This window comes from Theobroma umbraticum, unplaced genomic scaffold, assembly GCF_002168275.2.
Source record: "Theobroma umbraticum cultivar Fairchild unplaced genomic scaffold, ASM216827v3 scaffold_147.0, whole genome shotgun sequence".
In the NCBI taxonomy this organism is placed as follows: Eukaryota; Viridiplantae; Streptophyta; class Magnoliopsida; order Malvales; family Malvaceae; genus Theobroma; species Theobroma umbraticum.
Genome location: NW_018397259.1, coordinates 6,334,163 through 6,356,166, shown reverse-complemented (window position 1 = coordinate 6,356,166; position 22,004 = coordinate 6,334,163). Strand labels below are relative to the sequence as shown.

The 22,004-nt window shown below is 33.2% G+C and overlaps 3 protein-coding genes across 5 annotated transcripts; 1 reads left to right on the top strand and 2 right to left on the bottom strand.

Moving 5' to 3' along the window:
* Positions 1-835: 835 nt before the first annotated feature.
* LOC110415961 (F-box family protein) lies at positions 836-4,350 on the bottom strand. Of its 3 annotated transcripts, none has more exons than XM_021427755.2 (5): positions 3,979-4,348; positions 3,734-3,907; positions 3,156-3,318; positions 2,915-3,056; positions 836-1,016 (listed from the first exon to the last, which is right to left on the bottom strand). In XM_021427755.2, coding segments are annotated over exons 1-5 (714 nt in total). In that variant the 5' UTR covers positions 4,212-4,348; the 3' UTR covers positions 836-1,014. The 3 variants fall into 3 exon arrangements, with proteins under 3 accessions (XP_021283430.1, XP_021283429.1, XP_021283428.1); XM_021427754.2 differs by having other exon boundaries at positions 836-1,148; positions 3,979-4,345; XM_021427753.1 differs by lacking the exon at positions 836-1,016 and adding an exon at positions 1,144-1,273 and having other exon boundaries at positions 3,979-4,350.
* Positions 4,351-5,948: 1,598 nt separating this feature from the next.
* Positions 5,949-8,252, top strand: LOC110415899 (Presenilin-1). The gene is given in 3 exon segments (XM_021427665.2): positions 5,949-6,429; positions 7,194-7,361; positions 7,364-8,252. Coding segments are annotated over 3 exon segments (1,341 nt in total). The 5' UTR covers positions 5,949-6,089; the 3' UTR covers positions 8,197-8,252.
* Positions 8,253-13,026: 4,774 nt separating this feature from the next.
* LOC110415511 (uncharacterized) lies at positions 13,027-14,222 on the bottom strand. The gene has a single exon (XM_021427182.2). The coding sequence runs from the start codon at positions 13,945-13,947 to the stop codon at positions 13,231-13,233; it is 717 nt and encodes a 238-aa protein (XP_021282857.1). The 5' UTR covers positions 13,948-14,222; the 3' UTR covers positions 13,027-13,230.
* Positions 14,223-22,004: the final 7,782 nt, after the last annotated feature.

Genomic DNA, 22,004 nt, shown 5'->3' with positions numbered 1-22,004 from the left:
TAATCCTTGAACGCAAGTAAAGTCCTAAGTTATTCTGCCCAACGAACATATTGAATTCAAGATAAAATATCATTTCCTACCATTTGTACCTTATTCTAAAAAATGAAACAATGGAAAATACCTAAACCCACTCCATGCATTATATAATTTTTCCATCACATGCATCGTAAATAATAATAAATGCAAAACAGTACTTTTTTTCTTAATTAATTGGTTGCACATATTATTTTTGTTACCTAAAACTTTAATTTGAATTATGAAAAGAAAATGTTAGGAAATAAAAATATTATTTTTTTAAAATAATAAAAAAGTATTAGTTGAATATTTTAAATATAATGAAAATAAAAGAGTTGGCAAAAAATTCCATATTCTTGATGAAAGTAACTTTTTTACTATAACGCATAGATTTGGGCTGATACTCGATCACCAGGCCGAAACAACAGAGACTTAGAACAGTCGGCATCAATCCATATTCTCCACAATGATGTCTTTTTGGGCCAATATCTCTGTCAATTGGTTAGTTTTTTCCAGATTTATTTGTTGTTACAAGCAGAGGGCAGATTGATTTGCCAGGAAGGGTTGCAATAAGCTGAGGAATTGGCTACGGTAATCTAAGACTTATGGCTTGAAAGCCCCAGATTTCCTTCTTCCTTTTCACATTTCCCTTCCCCTTGTTATGCCTGGTTGTCGTTGTCTGGGGCCAAAGGCCCTTGGAAATTAGACGGCAGACTGGTAGCTGGAGCCCGGTAGCTGGAGCCCTTGCCGGCAACTTCTGAGCCGATGCATAACAGACCTGAAGGCTTACGATTATTTCAGGGAGATTAATGTTCTGCAGTTATAAAGTCTTTGTCCACCAAACGAAAATATAAAGAATTAAGATATTACAACGATCTCTGTGTGATAATTCTCATTACAACTCAAATAAATACAACGCAGGTCGGTACAAGGGTATTACATCGGAATTGATGAACATTCAGCTTTGGAAGGCCTGCATATGCCACATTTCTGCACATTCTCTGCGCCCCACAGACAAAAAAAGGCACAATGGATAATGTCATAAGGCCAGAACCATACAGAAGATGGTACGGGGCAGCAAGTCGATTAAGCAAGCATGCTCATCTATGTTGTTTTACCTTGTTTACAAGGAGCTGTAAGAACATTAACTGGACATCTTAGTTATTAATATACAACTGGATCTATAGCAAGAAATGCAGACGGTGTAGGTGAAATCATAAATAATTGCAGTTCCCAGACTGGCATGAATGACAGAAACCTAATAATAGAAATAAACAGGGATTGGAATAAACCATCAAGAACATACTACTAGCAGTAAAACAGCCAAGCAGTGAGCACAAAGCAAACTTTTGCCTTTTACATGAAACAGTAACAATAATAATAATAAAATAAATTTAATGAACAAAATAATTAGCAAACATAGATTCAAAACATTTCAGAACAGCATTTTCAACTTGGGCTACATGTGGAAAACATTCTTCCCAAGTCATAAGCTTGTTTTATCGTGTTCATTAAGTTTTCAGTTAGGTAACATAATCACTTTCATACTAACAGTGGTTTACCAGTATTCATGTATAGCGTTTGAAGCATAAGAAAGGCGAATAATACTATGCTTCAGCAAAAGCATACTCCAAGAATTTTTCAATTATAGAAGCATTTCAACTTGGGGTACATGTGGAAAAAATTCTTCCCAAGTCCTAAACTTGGTTTATTGTGTTCATTTAGTTTTCAGTTAGATAACACAATCACTTTCATATTAACAGTGGTTTACCAATTAACACTATTCATGTATGGCGTTTGAAGCATAAGAGAGGAGAATAATACTATGCTTCAGCATGTTTAAAATGAATCATGACACAAAAAAGCATACTCCAAAAAATTGTCAATTATAGGAGGAAGATCCCTGGGAGATTCCCTAAAATAGCTTCTTGATTCATGAAGAGAACTTGATTTTTCCTACCATGCCAATGGATGCACACTTAGGAAGTCACTGGCTCCCTGGCCCCTTTATTTTTCATTACAGCTAACTCTTATCACATACTGTTGACATACACTTTGTATCAAGGGACAGAAAAATCCTTGAAACAAATGTTCACACTTCTGAACATCTTATAGCCCTTCGCCATTTGAACCTAGTTATAATTATCAGAACTGGTGATGGAGGGTTTATTTCATAGCTACAGAAAAATCCTCCAAACAAATTTCCGAATACCACAAGGAAACTAGCAACTACCATGTATCGACCCATCCCTCAACTCTTTTTCTCTGTTTCATTTCCTTCTGGGTGGAAAGTGAGTATTGCATCATAACCAAGGATCTTCACAACCTAAATTCCTTTCTAAAGTAAGTCTTATAGCTTGTCAGCTCAAATGGATGATACTTATTATTTAAAGCTGATGAAACGTTGTGCCTGCCATATAGATTATGCTAGACGGATATCATAGCGCAGGAAGGGGAATGCAGAACTGGTGTTTACCCTCTGACTTTGGACTACTCTGTTAGAAGGACTTAACATAGTTGTAGTCCAATTAAACTATTAACAATGACATGCCTTATAAGAGAACAAATGAAGCTTCATTTGAAAGGTTTTTCCCCCCTGAATCTAAATCTAACAATAGTACAGCAAAACAAGATATAAACCTTATAAGGGAAAAAGTAATACTGAAGATTGCAAACAATATTAGAACAAAAGGCAACAAGAAAATAAGAAATACAAAATTTGAATCACACATTTCCATAGGAAGGCAATGAAATAAGTAGTTCTAAAACATTAGAAGATAGCAAAATAATGAAGCAGAGAAAATAGGGCAAAGGTTACAACCCTATCACAGGCACAAATTTGTTTCCCCAGATATATGTTGGATGTGTTCCTAAATGTAGGAATAAGCTAGAATCTTACAGTTGATGCATGTTTTCAACTTCTTCCTCTTCATCTTATTTTCATGGCTTTCATTACTCGTCAGCTTATAATCTCGTAAAGGGTGATATTTCATGGATTGCAACTCCTCCTTAGCTGCATCAAGCCTTTGCTTCTCATCTCTCTACCATTAAAACACCAGAAACATAACAAATATCATCCACAATTCTCCACCAGGGTTATTATTAGACATGCTAGGACACGGTGAGAAATCAGTACTTACATAAGCCTTATCAAACACTTGTAGCTGTTGGTTGCAAAGCTTAACTTCCATCTTGAGGGCACGGATTCTAGATTCAACTGGAACAACACATTGCTCGACCATTTGTTTTTGCCTACCGCGCACAACCTCCGGCTGCCACACATTCAAAGCCACTGATGCTTGACTGAAACACCCAACACCCCAAGGATTCCATCCATGAGCACTCACAAGTACAAAATCTATCTTCTATTTTTCATATATATAAAAAAGGTGCCAGGCATATTAAGTCTATCTGAGTATTAAACCCAAAATTAGACTAATTCATATTACAACCCAAAATTACTCTGTTCGAAATATAACATATTAGCTTCTAACATTCTTACCTCAATTTCTTTTATCACTAATGCCAATAACAAGGGTATATTTAAATTGGTTCGGTTTTAAACTGAAAAGTTGAAAAACAAACCTTTCAAATTATATATACATACATATATATATATATATCTCAGATGCATTCATCTAAATATTTCTACTTGAATCTTTCTTCAGAACAACCAACCTCAATTTCGAAAAACAAATTTTAAACATGAAATTATTACCTGACCTTATGTAAATTAGACAATTCCGAAACGGCAGACTTCAATTTCTCTCTTTCCTCACTTAACCGAACCTCAATTTCTCGAAGCTTCCTTAAATGCTCCGAAACTTGACTCTCTTTCCTCAACACCGCCCTTTTATAAACCAATAACTTCCTCTCTCTTTCTCTCTCAAACCTACACAAACCGAAAAACAAAAATAAATTTCAAAGTAAAAGTTGAGGAATTATAATTTTCTTTGGCTTTACCTTATTTTGTAAAGAGATTTCGGGGAGGAGGATGATGGAGGTGATGAGATTTGATTGGGGAAATCAACGGAGAGTAAGTGGGACCAGAGTGAGTCCTCATTCGATAAACGTTGGAGACGCCTGCAGCTGATTGAAATACAACAAAGATCTTTGAATATGAAATTTGAGGATTTGATTCCAATTTCTAGTATTTTTCTCCATAGCTCGTCTGGCAGTTCGTTCTTCGAACTCATTTTTCTTTTTCTTTTTTTTTTCTTTTGTAATTTTGCGATTGATTTTTAAACGGTAAAGATCCAGAACTAATAAATGGTTGTTAGGGTCGGTTGTAGAAGATGATGGGCCAGTCGGATCCGGTCTGAACATCTATACCCGATTATGTTCCTTTTTTTTTTAATTGAATAAATTATAATGCACAATTTCTTTTATACTTTATGGTAATTCTTTGAACATATGTTTTAAAAGTCATTGGAATCATATTCACATTCTTTGTTGGATTCATTTGGGACTTTCTCTTTTCTTCTTTAATTAGTATTTTGTTGCTACACTTGAAATTTTATTATTAGCAAGCCAATAATGTGAAAATGGCTACAACTCCATTCTCATCAAACTCCCACTAGGAGCATGCTTCGTTGACACTTGAAAAAGTTAAATATATGCTTCCATGACCATGATAGAGGGAAAGAACATGAGAGAACACTGATTCAGAATTAAATTTTCGTCCATTTCAATTACGATGAAATGATTTGATGTGATTTTTTTAATTTTTTATTAAAAATTATTATAAAATATTGTCAGATATTGTTTGATTTCATTACATTTGAAATAGTTTTAACATTTTAACATTGTATACATTATCATTTTTTTTTGAATAATTTTGTAAATCAAATTATTAATGAAGTTGAACTTGAAAACATAGTAGTAATTCATTATTCTTCTAAATATATGCATTCTAGTATAATTTCTTAAATGAAAAATCTAAGAAGTTCCTTTGCTCATCTTCACACCAAACACATCATGAATATAAAAAAACACAAGACAAAACATAATCCTTTTTGTTTGGTTTTGGAGTGTTTGGTTTTGGAGATAATCTTAAATGTTCTCAACCAAAATAATTCAAATAAAAGCAAATATAAACAAAGAACAACTAAGTTAATCCTCTGCCCATCTTCCTCCAACTATTTCAATGCTAGAGTGTAAAAATTTTGAATTTTATTTTTAAAAAATAGAAGAATAACGATTTATTTAAATTTTTTAAAAATAGTATAGAGATTGTTTTAAATATTATATCAATTAATTAATATTACAAATTCATAATATAGTATAGCACCTTTGCAAAAAAAAAAAAAACAAATACTAATGTTTTCATGACAAAATATTTTTTTGCATTATTCTTTTTAATAATTATGTCATATAACATTAATAGATTAGATATTGCCTAATGCATGGTTGGGTGCGCAAGACAAGACCAACATGCAGAAGGAAAGAGAATAAAAATGGCAAATTCCTTTATTGGTGGCTCACTTTTTCCTTTTCTTTAAGTTAAACTTTCCAAGAACTGTTCAAGAAAAATAATGATAATCAACAAAAAGAAAGAACTTGGTAGAAATGGGAAAAAGGGGAGAAAATTTTATAGGTGATTGTACATATGTACACAATTACACACATGTATGTGCGATTGATTGGTTGTGTAATATGTGAAACAGAAATTAATTAATTAATTAATTAATTTAGACAGTGTACTTAATCTTTTTATATATGATAAAACTTTTTCTGTAATAAAACTTCATAATCACTCCAAAAAAAAAAAACTTCATAAAACATAAATTTTATTTTTTACGAAAAATTTATAAAAAAAAAATGAAAGAAGCATATATTTTATTAAATGTTTTAAATAAAAATTTATTTCCTCATATTCTTTCCGTCCTCTTTGAGTGTTACCACCAAAGCAAACCCAAAGGCCCCAACCAAAAGTAAAAAGGCCAAAAACCAACTTGCACACCACATTCGGTCACTGAACCGAACCCCCGCATCAAAATGCTTGAACGCCTCTAAAAGCGAAAGGAACAAATCCCACTACCTGCTCGACGAAACTCCCCAGTCAAAGATCAGCAATGGAGTCGAGCATCTTAGAATCAATCGGCCAAGAAATCATCGGCGTGATGTCCCCAGTCTCTCTTTGCATGCTCTTAGTGGTCCTTCTGGTTTACGCCCTCTCACCTTCCAACCCCTTTTCCTCTTCCTCTCCCGCTCCCATCCGTACAGCTGCAAATCTCGTTTACCTCGAAGACCCATCTGATACCGCTGCTCAGAAGCTCGAGGGAGCGTTGCTCAATGCCTTGGTCTTCGTTATCCTCATCGCTATAGTTACGTTTGTTCTGGTGCTGCTTTATTACTATAACTTCACCAATTTTTTGAAGAATTACATGCGATTCTCGGCTTTTTTTGTACTCGGTAAGATGTTAATTTTTGGCTTAGTTTTCTCATTTGATAAAATGGGTTTTGGTTTATTTGTGAATATTTGGTGTTAAAAGCTGTTTCTTTGACTTAATTATGTGTTTAGAAATGTAGGTCTTGAGTTATTTATGATTATTTTGGCGTTGAAAGCTGTTTTTTTATTGCTTAATTATGTGTTTTAGTCATTTGGGTTTGGTTTGCTTTTGATTATTTGATGTTGAAAGCTGTTTCCTTAATCAATTAGATGATTTTGTTATCTGGGTTTTGGTTTGTTTATAAGTATATGTACATAATTGAATCTCATTGATTCAATCTGATTTGATTTTGTTTTCCCCTATCTTTTTTCAGTTAGGATTTTGCTAACACTGCCCTACTGGTACTTGGTTTCTATTTTAAACAATATCTTCTTCCAAGAAATTTGGAATCCTCACATCAGTTGTCAGTCGAGGCATTTAATCTCTACTTGCTTCTGTAACTTAGGGACAATTGTTAATGAAACGGTTTTACTTAAGATCTTAGGGCTGTTCACTCCTTCTTGCTGCCTCTCTTATTATGTTACATGTGGTAGCAATTCATTATTTTTTTTTGGGGATGGTCCAACATATATCAATGCTGGTTGATTTGGTTATTTGGTTTAGCTGCCTGTTGATTTCATTGGCAAGGGTGTATTCTTGTTTTTTTTTCGGTGCTGTTCTCCTTGTCACATGTTTTGTTTGTGCATTTTGATTTTTCATAGGTCGAATTGTTCTTCTTGGTGTTAGGTACGATGGGTGGTTCAATCTTTTTGTCGATAATCCAGCATTTCTCAATTCCAATTGACTCAATTACATGCTTTCTGCTGCTTTTCATTTTTACCGTTGTTGGGGTGTTATCCGTGTTTTCTGGTGGGATGCCGATTGTTTTGAGGCAAGGGTATATGGTATCGCTGGGGATATTGTGGCAACATGGTTTACCAAATTGCCAGAATGGACTACATGGGCTTTGCTTGTTGCATTGGCTTTGTATGATTTGGTGGCAGTTTTGGCTCCTGGTGGCCCCCTTAAGTTGTTGGTGGAGTTGGCCTCAAGCCGAGATGAGGAGTTGCCTGCTTTGGTATATGAAGCTCGGCCAACAGTTTCACGCAATGAGGGAAATCAGCGATCAAGTTTGGGGCTTCTTGTTGGTGGAGTTTCAGATTCTGGGTCAGTTGAGTTGCAGGCGGTGTAAAATAGTAATGACTGTAGAGATGGAAGTGAAAATGTTTGCAGTTCTGAGTATGCTGCTATCCAGGTTAGAAGATCAGAAAATGTTGAAGGCGAAAGGTCCCCATTGGTTGGTCATTTGAGAGAAAGGTATTCATCAGATACTAACTCATCAGAGTATTCTACTGTGGTTCGCAATAGAGAATCTGAGATTGTTGTGGATGAGGAAATGTCTCCTCTTGTTGACTTGTTGGGGATGGACAATGAGAGAGAGCAGGCAAGGAGGGATGGTACAGAGGATTCAGTGATAGCAAGTAGAGGTATCAAGCTTGGTCTTGGAGACTTTGTGTTTTATAGTGTTCTGGTAGGCAGGGCTGCCATGTATGATCTAATGACTGTATATGCATGTTTATCTTGCGATCATCTCAGGACTGGGTGCACTCTTATTTTGTTATCTGTGTGCCGCCGAGCACTGCCTGCCCTCCCAATATCCATTACATTGGGTGTCATTTTTTACTTCTTGACTCGATTGTTAATGGAACCTTTTGTTGTTGGAACAGCAACAAATTTAATGATGTTTTAACAATCTGATTCTGTTATATGGCAAGGGGAAGAAGAAAAAGGAGGTGCTTAGAAAAATATTGATGATTTCTAGGCGAGATTTTTGTATACTCTTCAGAAATTAGTAGTGCATGCACTCTCTTTCCTTTCTTCTCATGTGAATTCTCCTGATTCAAGTCCGAATTCAATAGTGCAACAACTTCAAGATAATCGGGTAATTCATTAAAATGTAATTTTACCACCCTTTTGGGTCTTACTTCTATAAAATTTAGAGCTAATCTTGTTTCATTCATATAGTGACTCATTTGATGGGGATAAATAAAATAATAGAACTTATGTTTGGATGGTTATATATGTGCTGAAGGCATGAACTCACGCATTTGCATAGAATAGATGCCTTTTTGACAGAATATCTAACCTTGCTGCTTGGCTCTTATCTTTTATGCTTTTGAGGTGATTGATACTTTTTTTAAAAATAATAAAATCAAAAGCTCAATAGCTAAATTATTTGCAATTATACTGTGTATATGTGGCAGAAAAATTCTTTTATAATTTATTCCAAAAATATGCATTTCTATGATTGAGAATCATCCAAGGGTTATTCTAAGACATATCAAAGGGTTGTACATAGCTAGATGAAGTTTTGTGGTGGAAAGGAAGAGTCACAAGGAGGATGGAGGGAGAAGAATAAAACAACATTAGACCATGTAGAAATCAACAGGATTAAATTTTTATTTTATGTAATTTCGACTTCACTTTGACTCAGTAGATTCTCCAGCTGTTTATTCATCATTTTTATTGGCCAAACTTGGTTATGCTTCAGTTGCTGCAGTTTTGTTTTGTTGTTTATTTCTTATACCCATGGTTCTTGAGTTAAAATGGCCTCCTACAAATAATCTGATGAGATTCTATCACTGCAGCTGTTGATGTTTAGTTGATTGTAATGATGTGAGTTTTTTTGCAGGTAGCATATTTCCTGTTTCTCCTTTTAGCACTTTTAATTTCAGTAATCCAATCATACTCTTCATGTTGGTCCATTCTATTATTTTTCAATGCATGTGATCCATTGACCAAGGTTTTATACTGGTCTCGATTGAACCATTTGAAAGAAAATTACATCTTTGAACTGCAGATATAGTTTGATAGTTGTTGTGCATGGCTGCCTATGTAGCCAGTCATGGAACACTCTAGGCTTAACAACGGAAATGACCAAGACTATTGTGAAGAGAACCGAGCGATGGAAACCACAATCTAGATGTGGTATCTTTCCTCCCTGTGTGACATGATTCTGGCTCTCTGCCCTTTTATTTGTAATGATAAAAAAAAAAAAATGAATGCGATTATGATGCGTTCTTTTTGAAAGCAAAATCATTGGAGTCAGGCATTTTGGAGGTATTTCCATTATGTCTTCACACAATATTTGACAAGAAAATTTTTCAGCTTCCAGTTTAGCTAGTCTTCTTTTGATTTCTCAATTCTGTTAATATGTCCTTAAGTATATTGGTAGACTGAGATGAGTGGGCTTTCAAGTATATTGTTTAACGTGCTTGACTAAGATGGTTGGGTGTCAACGAAATTTCAAGTCTTGGATGGTTCAAATTTCTCAGTTTTGTCATAAAATAGATGGCTCTGATATCACCAATTCAAAGTTTGAATCCTTTAATATTCACCAGTGTCCAGAAAAGTGTCAGAAGATTTTTTAGTTTGGTTGATGCTGTACCACCCAATGGTATGCCTCAGCGTATTGCTGAAGATTGCAAGTTGTGGGAGATTTTTCACAATGCACTAGCTGCCTAATTCATGAACAAAGGCAGGCTTCCTTGATGAAGCTGGAATTGCAAATTCACAGGCTCTAGGCAAGCCATGGGAATTGAATCCCCAAAGGTTGGCAACTGTATGAGAAGACAACTGTACAGCAGCGGTTCAGAGATGCTGAAACCATGGTTGAGTTTGCTTTGGATGAAGATGGGAGGTTGGTTCAGTTACGTACTTCTTTGATTGAAAACTATGCTTCAGATTGCTCAGGAGTGGTCCAAGCAAGCAACTGAAATTCTGTATCCTAGACTGAAAACTGTGCTTCAGATTGATCAGGAATGGTCCAAGCAAGAAACTGAAAATTAATAATGTTGCTATCTCGGATTCAAGTACAAAGAGAACCTCGTTCTAAGAACTTCATTCAGACAAAGAGCTCAGGTTTAAAGGTACATGTTCCTTGGGCTTTAAAATGTAGTTATGACTGCATCTGCATTTGCGAAGAAGTTCATATGATAAGCTTTGGGTTATCTATCTCAAACTTAAACCATATGACTATTGGACAAACAGTTGATCGCTCAAATCTTTTGGCCATGGCAGTCTCAGAAATTAACTGAACCCAGTTTCACAAAGGATTAACTGCAGAACTCACCTGTGGTTTGGATGAGGCTTGAGTGGCACCAGCTACTAGTGAACTCTATTTAATGTTGTTAATGGAAATAACCCAATAAAGGAACAAAAATAAGCATCATAGTTGAAGTAGTGCATGGCCTCTCTCTGGGTAACGAGAACGGTTGTTCCTGTCAACTATCTGAAGACTTTTGTAGCTGGTCCAGACTTGTTGTTATGTATTGGGTCGTTGAATATCTGTGAACCCATCCTTTTGCACTATCCAAAGTTATGGTAGAATCCCAAGGTTTTCCCTTCCATTTGAGTGGGGTTTACAATCTTTGTAGTAGAAATCTCCAGAGTAGAGAACTTGAATTCCTCAATCATCCGCTAAATGTATTGGTTATATCCTTAGTGCCTTTATGCTTTATCTATATATTATTTAAATGTATTAGCTTTCATACTGAAGCATGTCACATGATGACTCAATCAGTACTCATCTATGTGATACCTCAAATTGAAGATATTAAGTGCTTTCATTCCATTTCAGACATTCTCCCTTTACTTGATCCATGTATTTCTTTGCTGAAGTCATGTGTGAATCATTACCATTTAAACACACTTTAGAAATGACTAACAAGATATAGTAGAAATTTCCTTACTCTTATGTCCCGTTCAAGGGACTCTAGCATGCTGGGAGCTCTGCCAGCGGGGTGAGGCAATCTTTCTAAATCTGGAAGACCTTATGTTAGAAGGGATGATAACACTACCAAGATGCAAGACCTTTGTTTATTAGCTTCAAACTAAGATTAAAGCATAAAGGATAAAAAATAATCAGGCACCCTATGACCGGCGTTGCTGATTAACCTGCTTGTTTCTATAGTTTCCTGGCGTCAGGATCAAGTGAAGTCTCCCATCACCAGTCACCACCAGGGTCATAGGTAGATAACCTATTTTATTTTTCTCTCTTTGTTTTAGTGGAAATTAACATGTGCAATTTGTTGTGAAGGTTTCAACCCATGACTTAAACCCCAAAACCAAGGCTTTAACAAGTTGGTGGGTTTTAATTGGGCTCAATTCCGTTCGGTTTATGTAAGAATATGAATCTAACTCAAAACGGTCTGGGTCCGTACAATGGGCGCATTTTATTTATTGTGCAAACAGGGACAATGGCCAGGGTATTCCCAATTTTGAAGTACCCAAACCAGAACAAATCAAGTTGCCTAATCTTATTTAGATTTAAATTGAACCTGTTAAATTTTAATTAGAAATGATATAAGTATTGACTTTAAACACTCAATTCAATTCGTATATAGAAATAAAACATCATCTAAAATGAATTTTGCATAATCTTTTAATCATAATTAAATCAATCAATTAAAAGTAATTAGTCTATGAATTATAAACAACTTCCAAACTGAAATCAATATTAAAATTAAATTTTTTTGAATGGTGTATGGTAAATTAATTGAGTCGGCTAATATTAGATACTCGTTTGTTAGGTAATTATTATCATCCTTGTGTACGAATGGCATTTTCCTTCCCATGGCTTCAACTCAAATTAGGGGTCCTTAATACTAACAGTGAGTAGCAGTCGGTTGCAACCGAGCAACCGACGGTTCGGCTCAATGGTTGCCATAGCAACCATCGATTGCAAGATCGGCCTCGTCTGCCGATTGGTTCGGTCGTCGAGGGGGACTCCCTCCCTGTCGAACCGACCGAACAACCGACTCCCCCCATTTTTTTTTAATTATTTTGGGGGTTAAACAAAGTCAGCATCGCTATGAAACTCTTCTCCATGGAAGAGACAAGATCACAGCCTCTCGAAATTATGAAACTTTTTTGCATTCTTCGAAAGAATCCATTGATTTTCTCTCAGATTATTCTCCATAATTTCAAATCAGCAGTAATCTTTAGCAGTTTCTTACCTCATTAACACTTGTGGGTTGTCTCCGGCATCTGCTTTGCATGCCTCTAAATTTGTTAACTTTGAAACCTTAGATAAACCCAACTCTGTCATTGCCTTCTTCAAGAACCATGGTTTCTCAAAAACCCAAATCGCAACCATCTCCAAGAGACAGCCAGTAACTACTTTTATATGATGTTGAGAAAATCTTGTCGTCCAAAGTTGAGTTTTGGTCAGTTTTAATCAACTGAAACCGATTTCTTGCACGGTTCAATTCGGTCGATTTATAGAGTAAACTTTTTTAATCGATTTTTATTAAAACCGACTCAAAAATTGATCAAACTGAACCGTGTTCACCCCTACTTAATACCAAAATGTTGAAACAACTACACTTGATAATAAGATCTTGGTCGTATGGTAAAGGAACAAGGGCTATTACTATGTGCTGATTAGTTGCCTAACTATGGTATCCCAAGTTGGCCTGGCAAACTTTTCAATTCTGAAACTTCTCTACCAGTTCTCCAAAAACTCAAGTGATTAGTTAGATGCAGTGCATCCTTTAGCATGACATGTTCTTCAATGCTATTTAAAACCAAAACTTGGATTAATCCCATTCAAATTTCATCAGAAAATGTCACACTCCGTACAATTACAAAGCAACTTAAATCACATTGTTCTCAACATTAACTCAACTCATATATTACAGACTGTTATTTACATGAACAAAAGAAGAAAAAACTAGAGTGAAAGACAGAATTAAGTCAAAATGAAAAGACCAGATGATGTTCTTCAGTTTTTCCTGTTATCCGACTGCCGTGGGGACTTGTCTCTGATTGCTCCAAATTTATTACTCTTGGGAGAAGATAATTTCCCACTTATCATTTTGTTTCCACTCAACTTTCTCACATAATCTTTCTTCTTCATTGATGTTCTCAAATTTGAACCTTCCCCACTTATTGTAGGAACTACGTACCAGCCAATACAAGTGCATAATATTGCAGCTGACCTTCCGAAAAATACTAGGAACAACAGAATCGAGATTATAACTGCGGGGATGTAATAAGAAGGCCTTCTCCAATCCTGTGGGTTAACATTCCAAGAAAAGCTCGTCTTTCGCTCAATCTTCTTATCTGATTCTGATGGGGTTGGCAGCTTCTCCACAACTCCAGAAACACAGCTTTCAGGGTGATGACCGTGGGTATTTCCTGGCTTGTTTCTCTCTTCTTTCTTGTCCTTGAGCTTTACCACAACCGGGACACAATCATTTGAGTTCTTGTAAACAAAACGAACTATACCTTCTGATCCCATCTGTGAGTAAATCTGCCGCCTCTTCTCTTCGAGTTCAGCTAAAAGAGCAGAAAACTGGTCAAGTCCACGTGTCGAATACGGGTTCTTGCTATCCTTTTTTCTTCTCGACTTTTTCGGTGTGGAAGCAGGGGTGCTCCAGAATTCATCATCATCTTCTTCTTGGTGGTGGAAAGCTCCACAGAAAAGTGGGTAAAACATCTTAAAAACTTGGTTTCGGAGAGTTTCAGGGCTTTGAATTTGATGGAAACAGATCAGAGGCCAAACTTAAGGACTTTTGAAGGCGTCTGCTGACAAGACCAAATCCAACCAATTTAGTCAAGTTAATGGTTGGAAAAAAACACGCACAAAAAAATTACTATAATAGAAGCTTCCACTTGATTTTTACGTGTTGCTTGACTTCTAAGAGGAGAGGGAACAGTGCCACATTGATTTTATTCTTTCTAGACCATGAATGTGAAGAAAAAAGGTGCCATATCTTCCGTAATTTTAAAGGGCTAATAAGTTTTTAAGATAATGTTTCTTGGTGAAGGGAAACTTGGTGGCTGGTGTTGGATAAATGTTGACTTGTCAAAATCATTGATGTGTAATGATAAACGCATTAAAGTCTTGTACAATTATTAAGACATCTTCTAGATGTAATCGAGAGTTGAAGTGTGATGAGGGGTTAGCTGGCTTAAGCTAGGTGAAAATATAGAGGGAAAGCCATCCACCAGATGGGGATAAAGCTTCACTCTCCATCTGTGAATTTGCTTATCTCAGTCCATCTTAATCAATTATTATCTAATCTATGATGTTAGCATTAATAATTTATTGGATTTAATATTCCAAAAGCTTCACAAATATGATAAAATTCGCCCTCTGCATCTAGAAACCACAAAATGTGTAATTAGCAATTGAGAAGCAAGAGCAAGTATCTTCTTATTCGGGTTTGTTTCCCTTTCATTACCTTATCACAGCACCCATCATTTTTATTCACATATGCAAAAAACCTAACCATATGTTTGCATCGAAAAGTCTTTTATAGCTGGATGATCAGTTAATCCTAAAAGGATTTTAGCCTTGGACTGAAACGAAGGTGACAAAATGTTGAACATATTACTCTGATATGCATGAAATTACATATTTTGGGTTTCTTTGAGTATTCTTCCGAGGGATGAGACATAGAAAGTACATTTAGGGTTGAATTTGTGTACCAAACTTGAGGAACACCTTTATAGAATAGTTATCTTTCCAACCATGACACTTATATTTTTACTACTTCATATTTTGATCTAAACCCTAAACCCATTAAAAAGTCTAAAAAATGTATAAATTCGGAATGTTCAATTAAATATATAATATCATCATTTTTATCTTAATCATTTTTAGATTCGAAAGGTTTAAAATTTTATCCCTAATCAAAATCTGACCGAATGATAGAAATGTTATTTTCATTGAATAGTGATTTTAATTTTCTGGCCCCTTAAACGAAGTTTGGTTTGTTCTCGAGCTGAAAGAAAAGGCTAAACCCAAAATTTTCCGAAGCATTGAATAGAGGTCCCATTTGGGAACACTAATTAATGAATGCTTCACCTCATTTACGGTAAAGTGAACATGGTCCGAGAAAAACGTGCATTGCAAAGTCTTCCTTGAATCAAATTCTTTGAATTTGAGGCCTTAGAAAAATTTAAGACTTTTAAATTAAAAAAAAAAAGAATGATCACTCATTAATAAAAAAGATTGTTAGAAAACTGTTCCTTTCGCTGCAAATAAATGTGCTTACATCGTCTACGACACGAAATTTTTAATATTAGTTATATATATAAATATATATTGTCATCAGAACATAGAATTGTATGTTAAGATTTTTATTATACTATTAATTATATATATTCCTACCTTCTTTTAGCCCACCACATGTATAACAACAGTTCTTATTGAAAAATTTTACCAAATCAATATAGTCTGTTTTTTTTTTCCTTTGAATTCAGGTGAGAGTGTTAAGATTAGATTATAATAAATTTATCGAAACCGTTTGAATTAAGAACAAGTGGCATAATTGATGGGGCAACGTAAATGTACATAGGAGCAAAAAACCAAAATAAATTATATATTAATTAGAATTCAAATGGCTTACTTTAATTGACCTTTATTAAGTTAATATTTGGATAATTTGATTAAATGAATAATATTCCTTTTTAGACTTTTATGTGAATGATGTGCCATTATGGACGATAAAGTCATATGAAAGAAGGAAGTCAAGTTTTTTAGCACAAGAAGAGCTCTACCCAGTTCACATCTCCATGTCATCTATTCTTGTTCAAAGCTTGCTTTTGGACAAGTCTTGAACAAAGTCCTATTTATATTTCTAAATATATTCATGTTTTTCCATGAAAAGAATCTCCTGCAAATTCAAATTCTCAATGTCCTACCCTTTGAACAAGAAAGAAGGATATAATATCTCTTTTTGCTTGCAAAAGATCCGAAGCCTTCTGCAGTTGGTCTATTTGCATGCAAAATTGGATAAGTCGTAAGAAATTAGCCTTTCTCGATACTGCAAACATTGAATGTTGGTGCCATTTTAGAAGCATAAATCAGAGGATTTTCTGTAGTGTGTTTTCTATTTATTTATTCTTCTAATATTTTTCTGCAGCTAATTAAAGTATTGGTATTTTCATTGTTATAAGATTTATGATAATTAAGTTACAAAAGTGTTCCTTCTCACATTGATACGAGCAGGCAATTGTTAAATCTATGATAATTAATTAAGTTATAAAAGTGTTTCATTTCATGTTTGATACGATCTTGAGATTTCATCGACCAGGTCAGTTCTGGGTGACATCTTGAAAATCTAAATTCGTCAATTTAAATTAAATAAAAATATTATATTTATTAATTTAACATTTCTAGGTTGGGTTGAAATTGGGCCTGAGCCTGAGGACCTAGCCCAGGAGCCTGGCCTGTGAACATCTCACTACAAACTAACAGACGTTGAAAATAAGGAATATCAAACAAAAATTAAAAAAAGATAACATCAATAAATTGATAGAATTCAACGAGTATATTGATAATATTATTTAAAGAATTCATTAATAAATTATGCATACAAATATTTTATTTCGTTAGGATGGAAATTCTTAATCCCGTACTCCTTTTTATTTCCTTATGGTCAAATTGCAGTTCTATTTATGCCAAATTATTGTCTATATATGATAAACCAATTTCTTATAATATTCAATGATGAAACATTCAAAATCAGGGTTCTATACAAAATACAAGCACAGATAGCTAGCTAGAATTTAAATTGAAATATTAAATGAATCAAAATAATTTATGATAGATACAAACATAAAAAGTTTATAATTTTTTAATTATACATTAATTTTTTGCATAAAGTTTCCTTTTAATATTATCATGTTGAAATAGAAGATAAATATCCATTAATTAAATGTTTAATAAAAATAAAATTCATATATATATATATAATTAAAGCATTGACTAAAAAGCTATTCACACAAATATTTATAATTTTGTTATCACTAAACTCTTAGTCATATTTATCATTCTTTTATGGTCTAATTGGGTTAAGCCAAATTGTTGCCTATACGCGGTAAAGTAATTTCTTATAATGTCAATGATGAAACATTCAAAATCAATATAATATAACATAATATAATTTAATATATACATATATAAATTGTTTCACTAAGAAATGAATGCATCTTATAGTTATTAATATGTTATTGAATTGGAATAATACTTAACACTAGGCAATTGTATGAAATCATTTTTACTATCTTGACATGTTATTATATTATTTTAATTTATATTTTAAAATATTTAAATATATTTCATAATGAATTATTTTTGTTAACTTTTTTATTGTAAACATGAATGAGAATTACTCTCGATTGTTATATTTTGATGATTTTGATAATAATAATATAATATTCATATATATATATATAAAAGAATAATATGCTATTATATATAATTAATTTGAACATATATATTAATATATCATTCATACATATTATATTAACCATATACATTATAATTTACTTATTGTTTCTATCAAACTTGCGATTACAAAATGGTGGGAGATTGATCTTAGATGTACTGTCTACTAATTTTTGATAGATTCATTAGAGGTGAATTTATAAGTGGAGTTAAAGAATTAACAGATTTTGCATTTTCTAATTCTACATTTACATGAGAGAATAAGATTAGATGCCCTTATTCTCGGTGTAGCAACAAAAAGTTTCTAAATTGCGATAAGGTGGCGGAGAACATCCTTAAAAAAGGTTTATTATAATGAGATAGTTAAATTCCGATAAGGTGGCAATGTAAGTGGAGATGGTACATCCTTGAGGTCAAGAGGTAGAGGGCTTGGTGTAGGATTACAAACTCTTGCATATCCTTCTGAAATATCGTGTATAACTCTTAGTGGACAGAGGTATGTTATCTTTTATTATAATAAGATAATTATATTAATTATATATTTTACTATAAATTAATTTTCTTATATTTTGTACAAATACTTTTTTCAAATGTAGGGTCATGGCTACAATAACAAGACTTATAAAAAATCACTTCCACAATCTATGGTTGACATAGAAGAAAGTCCTTAAGAATGTAAATGACTTAATGTTTAAAAAATTTTAAGTACTATATTTGTTATTCAATTAAATTATAACTTATTGTTTTTAATTAATTTGTATCAATTTTTTATTTACTCTATTATTTTGATATAGGAAAAATGTGTTTGGCCTACAAATGAAGATGTTTTGGTTTGATGAATATATGATAAAATTTATTCAGATTATTTAAGAAACATGCTTTCAAAAGAGATAAACAAAGCAATGACGGTAGCCAAAACAAACGATATTAGGGTTTTTAGTATGGCATATAATAGTACATTTAATTTTTTATTTATTTTTGTTTGACATTTTTAGATATTGTGTGTTTATGATAATTTTTAATTATACGAGCTTGACTTCAAATTTTAGATTTTAATACATATTTTTTTTTATAAATTTTGAGTGTGAATTGTGGATGTCAATTGATTATTTAGTCATCACCGACAAAATTTGGTAAAATTTCTTACAAATTAGAAAATTTTTGTTGGTAATGAATTTTCAACGAAAAATTTTATCGGTAAAGCATTTCCAATGAAAGTTTTGATTGGTAATTTTCGTAAGAAATTTTTGTCGGAAAGGCATTACTGACAAAATGTATTCTATCTGAATTTCCAAAGGAATATTTCGTTGTAAAAGCATTGTTGATGGAAAATTCTATTAAAAATTTCTAATGGAATTCCATTGAAAAAGCATTTTCAACAGAAATTCTATTGGAATTTTTTGACAAATTCTGTTGGAAAATCATTTTTAATGAAATATTTTGTCGAAATTTAATCTTTTCCAACTGAATTATGTACTTTTTCTGATGGAATTAGATAATTTTCTTGATGAAATTTTCAAAAGATTTCTGACAAAAGGTATTTCCAATGATATTTTTACTAACGAAATTTTCAATGAAATTTTTTTGTTAAAATTTTTTTGAAAAAAAGTATTTCCAATAGAATGTTAAGTTTTTTCAAAAACAATTTTGTTGGAAAAAACTTGATTTTTTTAATGAAGGTTCTGTATAGAATACAAAGCTCAGCTGATGTTGGCTAGATTTGAAATGAAAATATAAACTGAATCAAAATAGTTTATGATATATACAAGCATGAATTGTTTATAGTTTTCCTCTTATTAACTTTTTGCATAAAATTTTGTCTTCCAAAGTAAACATGTTGATAAGGGATAAACATCCACTAATTAGATGTACAATATACAGTTAAGATTTATGAATACCCTAATTGTTTCTTCCTAAATATACTGACGTATATACCAAAAAAATCAAATTCATTTCCTCATATGCAAAAATAAACATGAAAATAATGGAAGAAAATATATAAATCTTTTCATAGAAAATTTAATTTTAAATTTTTATATTAAGCAATGACACATAATATATATAAACTTTATATGTCGTATCAATTTTTTCATTAAAAAATTATTGACTTTTAAAAATTTTCAAATATATCTATTTTTTTCGTTAAAAATTTAAATTTTTCATAAATTTCGTAAAATAAGATTAACTCATTTTTTCAATAATCAATATAAAGAAAATGTTATAAGATTTGAGCTCACCAAGGGTAAACAAAGAGTATACCGTTGTTAGCTATGGTGACTACTAGACCCTCTACTCAACTAAGGGCGAAGATCACATTGGCAAAGAAGGTGGCCAGCAATGAAGATATTAACGAGAAATACTCCTAAGACTACCCACCAAACTCCCTTAAAATTCAAACTTGTATTAAAACCATGGCTTTGCCTTATTTCTAGCACTTACTTTAGCCTCTCCCACACTCGCTTCCTCCAAAACAATGGCTCTCTCAAACCTCATGCTCCCTTCGCATCCTTTATAGAAAAATACATTCAACGTACATGTCCCTTCGTCTAAACCCTGATATGAAGCGACTTCCCTCCTTTGATTTTACTGATGCCCCACGCATCAACATAATTCAATCTTGCATCGGCTTGGTTCTTTGTGTTTCTGAAAATGATCGATGGCTTGATTTGTTTCATATGTAACCCCACCTTCAGGGTGAACTCTGATATTTCTTACTCATCAAGCTTCGAGCCTGTTGCCAACCATCTGAGTCTTGATCCTTCCAAATCAACTAAATTACTTATGAATTATAATGAATGTGCTACTGTTAATTTAGCTTTTGATCCTATAGTTAAGTTTTGTCATCCTGTTGGTGTCAATTTGATCTTTGATCCACTCAAATCACCTCATTATAAGATTTTTTTTCTATACGACGACAAATACTTTTTGAAAAAAATCCTGAAAGTACTGCATGTTATATATTTTTTATATATGTAGTCGACATATTTTCTTCAGAAACCCATTCTTGGAGTGTTTCAAAAATCAAATTCAATTGGAAGCGGTATATAAAAACTAATCATGCTGTGTTTTTTAATGGCGCGATTCATTGGGATTGTGCTGATACTAGATCACTATATATTGATGTAAATAGTGAATGCTTGAAGATAATGCCAATGCCACTGGTGCACAGTGGGTATCGCTATTTCGGAGAATTTGGAGGACATTTACACCTTGTAGTTGCAACTGGGATATCTCAATTAAAACTTAGCATTTTTGTGATGGAGGCTGATTATTTAAATTGGACCTTGGAGTACAACGTAAATCTTGATGCTGAAAGGTATGCTGTCGTCCCCAGGTTCCAACGCAATAGCTTTCGTACTTATCTTCTTTCTTGCGCAGTTCAACCTGGCGAGGAGAAAGGGGATTCAAGTGTAGTAGTACTTCCGGATGGTAAAGCGATTTCCTATAATTTGGAGCGTGGGACAGTGAAGAGGCTGCGGTGTTCAAGCATAGACAAATGCCGACATGATGATGCCAGATTTCATGCCTTTTAATACTTTGAGACCCGCTCTTTCATCTGAGAGTACTTGAGAGTGTTGCTTCTCCTCGAGTCTTATCTTGGTAATTAAGTTATCCATAGTATTTCTACAAAATAAAATTAAGTCATAGTTAATTGTGATCCCTAAAAACTACTGCTTTAATTTGTTCAGTTAATGATACCTATTCCAAAGTACTTGCAGCAAAAAGATTTAAACTAAGAATGTATAACCTTATGCATACTATTAGATTAATTATTATATTTTTATTGGGTCAAGGGTTCATCCAAAAATACTTATCCACTAAATGGATTCTGTTTAAGCCAATATGCAGGTGCCTTTTGGGTCATGTGTAAATGTGTGGGAATATGTGAGTTCATATTGTTTAAAATTAGAAAACCTCAATATCTTAAATTGTTGAAAGTATATTCTACCGTTTTTAGATATATAATACATTTTCTTTTTGATTTTAAATGAGTATAACAGGTATTAAATTGAAGACACACATGCTGCTGGATATGCCTTCTTTTGGTGTTCGAGGAAGCATTAGAACGAGTTAGATTAAATTTGTGTCAAAATAAACAATTGTTGTTCAGATGCTATATTATCATGTTGTGTTAGCTTTCTTAATTCCTTCTTTTCTTGTTTCTTTTTGCTTTTCTGGAACTCTGCTTTTGTATCTTTCTTCACTCAATAAAACTTCTACATTATCTATCAAAATAATTACATAACAATTACTATTTTGTGGCTTGTTTGTGAACAATTGTTGGGTTTCTCCTGTTTAATTACAGTTTTGTGGGT